This window comes from Chelon labrosus (genome assembly GCF_963514085.1).
Source record: "Chelon labrosus genome assembly, chromosome: 19".
NCBI classification, from domain to species: Eukaryota; Metazoa; Chordata; class Actinopteri; order Mugiliformes; family Mugilidae; genus Chelon; species Chelon labrosus.
In genome coordinates, this window is record NC_140352.1 from 16000361 (window position 1) to 16008346 (window position 7986).

The 7986-nt window shown below is 41.1% G+C and overlaps 1 protein-coding gene across 1 annotated transcript; it reads right to left on the minus strand.

The window, feature by feature from the left end:
- Nucleotides 1-2010: 2010 nt before the first annotated feature.
- Nucleotides 2011-2968, minus strand: LOC311504008 (THAP domain-containing protein 6-like; the record flags this gene model as incomplete). The annotated part of the gene is made up of 3 exons (XM_084566949.1): nucleotides 2011-2169; nucleotides 2333-2525; nucleotides 2889-2968. The coding sequence occupies 3 exons, from the start codon at nucleotides 2966-2968 to the stop codon at nucleotides 2065-2067; spliced, it is 378 nt and encodes a 125-aa protein (XP_084423075.1). The 3' UTR covers nucleotides 2011-2064.
- Between the last annotated feature and the right edge of the window lie 5018 nt (nucleotides 2969-7986).

The following is a 7986-nucleotide window of genomic DNA, read 5'->3' on the forward strand; positions in this document are numbered from 1 at the left end:
ACAATAACACAGCACGAAGAACCAAAGTCCATATTTCCAAATTTGTAATAAAAATATTTTTACACATAAAATGGTAGTAAACCAGTTTGTTTAGACATTATAAAGGCACTTTTCAAAGATTTTTGAAGATTTATTAAAATCAATGTTTGGACAGAGGTGTTAGAGACATTTGATGGATTTTTTTTTTTTTTTTTTTACATTTTCATTAAAAATTTAGCCAAGTAACAAGGTGTCCCAGTGTCCCGGTGGTGCTGGTTCTGGTCCTCATCCTGCTGGGCCTGATAAGTGATGATGAAGTGATAAGTGAATAGGTTGGCAGGTTGTGGGTCGCTAGGCTGTGCGGGCCAGGAAGTCTGGACAAGGGGACGGCAACAAGAAATGGTAGGGCAGTCGTTGGGTTGGGATTTCAGGTGCGATGAGGGCCAGTGGGACATCAAATACAAGGATGGCTGATGACTGGAAAAGGTTTACCTCACAAGTGAGGTTAAGAGGGGAAGAAAGAGAGAAATAGAGTGGGTTAGTATTACTATAACTCATGATCAGTGGCGGCTGGTGAATTTTTTGTGATTTTCACATACAAACGAAGCATTCTGGTGCATTCTGACAAAATAATAAAGACACAAGTTAACATTCTCTCCCTGTGTATGTGTGTTTGTGAGAAAGTGAGAGAGAGAGACAGAGAGAGGGAATGTGATTCTAAAATGGGTGAGTGTGTTACGGCCAATCTATTGTGTTGGTAACTTCACTCATAAATCTATCTACAGTCAAATACGATAAAATACCAATATAATATGTGCAACCTTTTATGTGTGGTTGTTCAAGACACACTGAAGGCATGATGCCACCATAGGTTTGCAGAGAACTACATACAATATGCACACTGAAGGTATGATGCCACCATAGGTTTGCAGAGAACTGTATACAATATGCACACTGAAGGCATGATGTCACCATAGGTTTGCAGAGAACTACATACAATATGCACACTGAAGGCATGATGTCACCATAGGTTTGCAGAGAACCATATACAATATGTACACTTGAAAGGGGTGGGGTGGTGGTGTGGGGTTGTGAGGGCCGCTGTAACCCAGTGTCCATCCTCACGGGAAGGGGGGATGGGGGTGGGTTGTGAGGGCCGCTGTAACCCAGTGTCCATCCTCACGGGAAGGGGGGTGGGTTGTGAGGGCCGCTGTAACCCAGTGTCCATCCTCACGGGAAAGGGGAGGGTGGGTGTGGGTTGTGAGGGCCGCTGTAACCCAGTGTCCATCCTCACGGGAAGACCCACCAGAGACCCATATTGGCAAAATACACAAATAATAGTAATACGGAAATTAATAACTTACTTTTTCAAGAATTCAATCTTTTCAATTCTGCGAGCCTGAATACATTTTTGGGTTCTACAGTTCTTCAACAGACAACACAACAGCATACTTTTAAGAAATTGTATAGGCTTCTCCACTTGTAAGGCAAAAATATGTGTTGTGGCTCTGGACAAAAAATTTAAAGGTTGTCTACCCCTGGGTGTAGTTTCGATGTTCACAAATGTTTATTCATTCCAGTGTATGAGTGACAGAGAAAGTGAGATAGCCAGTAGTTTTCAAACTTTTTTTAACAGAGTACCACCTCAAATAATACTGGGCTCTTAGACTACTAACACCATCATAGACCTTTCTGGGTACCACCAAGATAAAGGATTTAATATTACAAGTTATTACACGGCTTTTCAGAGTGCTGCAGAAAGTTCCATTCACTTGAATGGGCCTTCCCAACGTTCGAGCCTATGTTAAATCTGTAATCTATTTGTTTCTCAGCAAAAGCCACGATGAACGGTAACAAATAGGCTATAGCCTAGGCTATGTAGGCTAAAGAGTCATATCGTGGAGAGTTTATTGTTTCGTTTTGGCAAGTAGCCGTGTAATAAGCGGGATAATGTATAGAACGCCGGTCATTATTGGGAATAAGTCCCTCCGCTGTGCGTCGGGGTCCGGTTCGCCCTGTTGGGACTTATTTTCCCAATAATGACCGGCGTTCTATACATTATCCCTTACCTATATGATGCTATCATTAGTTTGTGACATTCCACATGCAAATACTTACAACATCAGGCATCAAGTCCATTGGCAGGTTGTCTTCTAGTTGTCTTGAAGTTGTAGTGCTTATTGCTACTGACTAAAATAAAGTAGTTTTTTAGTGTCTAAAATGTGCTGTAATAAACAACAAATTATATACCTTGCAGAAACAAAAACTTATCACATTTAATCACATGTGTATATTGATATATCAGTCTTATACACCTTAAATTATTTTTGGTCAGTGATACACATACACATACCCTTTGAAGATGTGCTGGAAAGCTGAAAATGGATGGCACAACACCATCTTTAATCCGCACAGTCTGCCCGGTCCTGTTGAAGTCCTCGGTCTTGAAGTGCTCACTGCAGATCAGTGTCCTGTCAGTGGCAGCAAAACCGTCCCTTCTTAGGGCAACTTCCCACTTCCTCCTCCTCTCTCTGGATTTGGGAAACCTTAAAAAAGTGAGAAATGTACCCAGATATATAAATTATTGTCAACATTTTAAATCCATCTTTCCATTTAAGGGCAAGGACACAAGTACACACCTAGATTATCATATGTTGGGGGTAATTGTATGTAAGTATGTATGTATTTATGTATGTACTTCAAGAATAAGATAAACACACTAAAAACTATATTCAAACATTCAGTGATTATGTAAACAAAATATTCTAAACCTTGTGTCAACAACAATCTAGCAATACTATTATGTCATATCCCCGCTGTTCCTGTGTAACAGGACCTGTATTGTACATACTTCCACTAAGTAACTAACGATTATCCTAAAAATAATTCATAATATTGTAATATCCTACAGGTGAAAGGTGATCCCTCGGGTTCTCGTTTCGAGACAACGGCGGTTACAGCAGCCATAGGCGGCACAAAAGTCTGGCATCTTGTCAGCAATTTCCTGTAGAAATCATAATGTAAGATGTTTTAACAAACCGACCAGACAGGAAATCATGTGTAAATTCAGTTAAATCATGTGTGTCATGTGTGTATTATATTGAAAAGAAAGCGTAATTCTGCCTCGCCCCAAATTACTGGGTAGCTAGTAGCCTAGCTAGCCGTGATACACAACTAAACTGCACGATTAAGTCGGGGTTTTTTTCGAGGAGAAAAGCTGCGATTTCAACATGTTCAAGCATCCAGAATTATAACCACGTTAATAACGTTTGTAAGAAAACAAACAGTTTGTAAATCCGTCAAGATTTCAGCGAGATAAGAGTATTAACGTTTGTGCAGGTCACTTACCTTACCTCAGGTTACCTCCGTTTATCTCAGGTTCGACTGATCCCGCCAGAAAGCCAGCCTGTGGTAAGATGGCCGACCTGTGCGGACGCTCTCGACTCCGACGTAACACATCTAGTCATTCTATATATATCTATGATCCTTCCCCTTTGTCCAGGTTACAAACGCAAACTTAATTTTTTCTCCCTCTCTTCTCTCACTGCTGAGGCAAAATGGTGGCTCGTTCGCGCCAGTGCTCTGCTTCGCGCTCATTCTGCCGTCCCATAAACCACTGCAGTTCATACAATATATGAATCAATACATATGTATGGTCCATTTATATGGCTATATAATGTAAATTAAATATAATGACCTATGCATGACCTTCAAAATAATTTGTTTCTATATGCAATAATGCAATAGTTTTGTATATCTTACAATATATTAATCAATATATAGCAATAGGTTGTTCATCCATATATTGCTATACATCTTCAAATATATGAGCAAGTATGTCGTATATTGAAATATATTTATTAATGTATTGCAATATAAATTCTAGTATATTGTAATATACTTTTGTTTCATAAGGGATCCCGCTTATTTTATCCCATTTACCCCTAGTGACTTGGGTCGTAACAATATAATAACATTGTTAGTATTAACTGTAAGAGATAACAGAGTTAGTGTTCTATCACAGTTTTCTAACCTAACCCTACCCACGCTTATGTCAAAACCTGTCCATAACAGCCACCCTGTTAATCAGCTTATGCAAGGACAACCTCAAATGTCCGTGTGAAAACAGCTAAGAGGCCTTGACGGCAGTACACCTGTGGTCAAAGAGCATAAAAAAAAAGAAAAATCTATAGATTTTTAAAGCGCTGGTGAGCACATTGTCTATTTTGATGTGTGGATGTGGAGACCCGTGTCATCCAGTGTAACAGCACTGCCAGCCACACCTGGCAAAACCAATAAATAACACTTTTCAAAAGCGTGAAATCGAGCATCTCACGGTGGGGGGCGTTTGTGTTTACTCCACTGGTATGTAGCTATTAAAAAGACCATCACAAATAACATGACACGATATCATGATTACATTCTGGCGCGGAAGACCAACTCGATCCATTAATGAATCATCCATGAATCCTTGTGGTGGTATAATTAGCATAATCCTATGAAACAAAAGAGAGCATAAGCACGCTGATGGAGGAGGAGGAGAGGAAGAGACAAGCTGTCCATGCATTACTAAATCAATAACACACTCAGCAGGCTTTTGTTGGGACATTGATTCAAACACTTTATATATTTTAATAGCAGGTCTTTCTGCGTTTTAGACGACATTTCCTGGTCTTCTATTGTCTCGTCTTGTTTCTGGACCGGAGCAACGTTTTTTTAAAAGTTTTTTTCAACATAGATATGAATAGTATATGTTTGTTTTATACTGAGTTGTTAAATTCAGTATTTTCTACATGTTCCTATTTTCTTTGGCAAAGCGGCATTGCACTGAGGCAAATACTACTCTCTGTACCGACATGATGCTCTTTACAGTAGTGCACGTTCTCGTGGTCCGACAGCCGTGATTAGGGTTTTTATCTGACCCAAAGCACATGTGGCATTTCTGACGATGTCTTGGCGGATAGACCGTCTTTGGCTACAAAGGTTGCCATTTCATAAATTTTTCAGAAAATGAACTGCCGATCAACAAAGGCCTTTCTCTTGTATGAAAAGAGTTTGTCACATCTCGCTCTCGGAGTTCATCTTTCCCAGGCAAGTTTACTTCAAAAGGGCCGGACAGAAAGGCAACATGTGGCGCAGATAAAGTTGCCTGAATGACAGGGAGGGAAAATGTGGCGAAGGCTTTTTTCTTTTTACAAACAAACAACACAGTGTGTATGTATCTATTTCCTTTGGCTGTAGAGAGCTCAAATATAGAGGACACACTGGACACACACAGTGCAGAGAGAAAGAAAATGACATCTGTCAGCGCTCCCCTGCAGCTGAGGCTTCAGGCGTTTAACAAAGAAGAGAGATCCTAACTGCGCATTTTCTCAACCCTTTCTTGCACCCTCATTATAATGCTCTATTCGTCACATCTGGAGCCTGGAAAGTGACAAAATCTGAGAGAATCGCTTATGGACATGCAGACCTTTTGTCCATAAGCAGATCCATACACGAGTATGAGTCATCACTCACATCAAGCTGTGGAGCGTTTTTCCCGTCTCCATCTCCCTCACGTATCCAGAATATATATTGTGTGTTTGCCTCTTATTCACTTTGTGAATTCTCTCCACAGTCAAAATGAGGACTTTAGTGAGAAGCATGGGCTGGGTGACGCAATGTAAAAAAAGACAAAACATCGGAGACTCATATTATGACTAGGGTTTAATCCCGGAAAACGGGAAATCTGATCAAGACTATTTCCCGATTCCCGGGAAAGGTTATGACGGGAAACGGGAAATATATATTTATTTTTTGTTACACGTGCGCTTCTATTGTTGTCTTATGTTAACGTTGAATTCAGTGCAGCAGTAGGCTATAGCCTAGAAATCCACGCACCCTAGCGGCAGCAAATGTCATTTGCAGCAGTAGGCTACCAACCTCCTAATGATGTCTGCAGCCAGCTTTGTTAGGCCGTAAGGTGAACCCTGTTATCGTTTCATCCCGCTCCACAGTCTGGCATCTACACAATCTTTAGTTCATAAAACGAGTCATGCTAAGCTACCCAAAAAAAGTTCATCGCAAAAATTCCAGTCGATTGCCGATGCGTCTATGTTTTATGCAGAACTAGTTTCTTCAGAGCGTAATAAGATCTTGGTTGAGTGGTGGCACGGTTGGTCACGTGATCGTTCTACACCAATATGGTAGCTGCTTTTTGGCAGATAGGCTGTCACGCACGCAGCTCACTTGATCACGCAGCAGAATTGATCATTGCAAACTTTGTTGATATGGACATAAACATTACTTGGGCAAAAACAACAACAACAAAAAACAGCTGTTTCCCGGGATTCCCGGGAAATGGGTCGTCTTTTCCCGGGATCTGATTCATCTGATTTTCGGGAAAAATATTAAACCCTAATTATGACCACCTGCCTAATATTGCGTAGGTCTCCCTTGTGCCTTCAAAACAGTTGTGTCTCATCGGAGAATGGACATTGGGCTTCTGAGGGTGTCCTGTGGTGTCTGGCAACAGAATGTTGTTAGTGGGGATCTCTGGGTCCTATGGGTTGAGGGGAAGGGCCTCTGTGGATCAGGCTTGTTCCAGTGCATCCGACAGATGGGGGGTTCCTGGTCTGGTCTAGGTGGGTGGTACATGTCTAAGTAACATCCACATGAATGCCAGGTCCAAAAATTTCCAAGCAGAACATTGTATTGTCACAAGATGGTAAATGGTATTTAGTTCTCCTGCCAGTGGTTTTAATGCTGTGGCTGATCAGTGTAAGTCATTTATGATTTTAATTCATCACTGCAAGTGCAACACTTCTTCTCTCATGTAAGGCCTCATTACACATGCAGTTTGTTTGTTGAAATTATATTCATGTTTCTTCCAACTAATTGAACAATTCTCCATTATCAATTAAAAAAATTATCACCAAACTCTACAATTTCCCTCAGGACTACTGGGAATTTTAGCAGTATTGTTTTTTTTTTTTTTTTGCAGCTTGACTGTTTTGCTTCAGTCTCTCAGCTCTCATCATCCTCATTCCCAGCAGCAGTAGGTAGCGACATAAGCGACAAGCCAGTCAATAATGAAACTAAAAGTAGAGTCAGTCATAAACTTAAATGTATTGGGTAGCCCTGACAAAACATTTTATTAGGTTTAATATATACGTCACTGTTTCATTTACAGCTTGGTATTTTGCCCCCAAGTGGTCACAAAAGAACTTGTGGTCACAAAGAATATTACTTCTTGCCTAGTTTATCTTTAAACCTGGTCAATTTGTGCCAAAATTAAAGTCTTGTGCAAAACAATACGTTTCGACATCATTTTCCAAACAGAACTCAGGGACTTCCTCTTCACTTTCTGCCAATTCAAGGTTTCTTAAAGCTCCTCGCAATTACTCAAACGCAAGCCGGGGTCGATAATGTGCTCAGTGAATGTGGGTCATACAGCCCATGGATAAAACATGGGGGCACTTGGAGCAGGGGGGAGCTTCCGTCAGCAGAGAGGCGGACAAGACGGAGGGAGGGGAAGCAGTCCGAGGAGCCGCTATGCCTTGCTGCGTATTCATCCATCTTACAGACAGGAGGTGTGATTAACAAGGCCACCTGCTCCTCTCTGCCTCTCTCCCTCTCTCTTTCACCTTCACCTGGAATGCTAGAGGCATTTGGCTGCAACTCCTTTGCATTTTCTTGGTGTTATTGAGAATTCAACGCACAAAGTACAGAGTAGATATTGTACAGTGATGGTTACCTGACTTCTAGCACCGGGTTTATATTTTTTGTCAGAAACTGTCGCCATTCACATTTCATCATCCAAAGAGCTTTTTCTTGTACATACTGCCAGCCACTGCTGAGGGTCAACTGGACTGCAGAAATTGGTGGTCTTTATTTTTAATGAGTGGTTCCAGTATTGTAACGCATCAGATTGGACCACTGTTGACCGGAAATAGAGCTCCGGGCGTCACGTGTCTTTTTTTGTTGACACCGCCATATTGGCAGGAAACTCTGAGGAAAAATGAATGG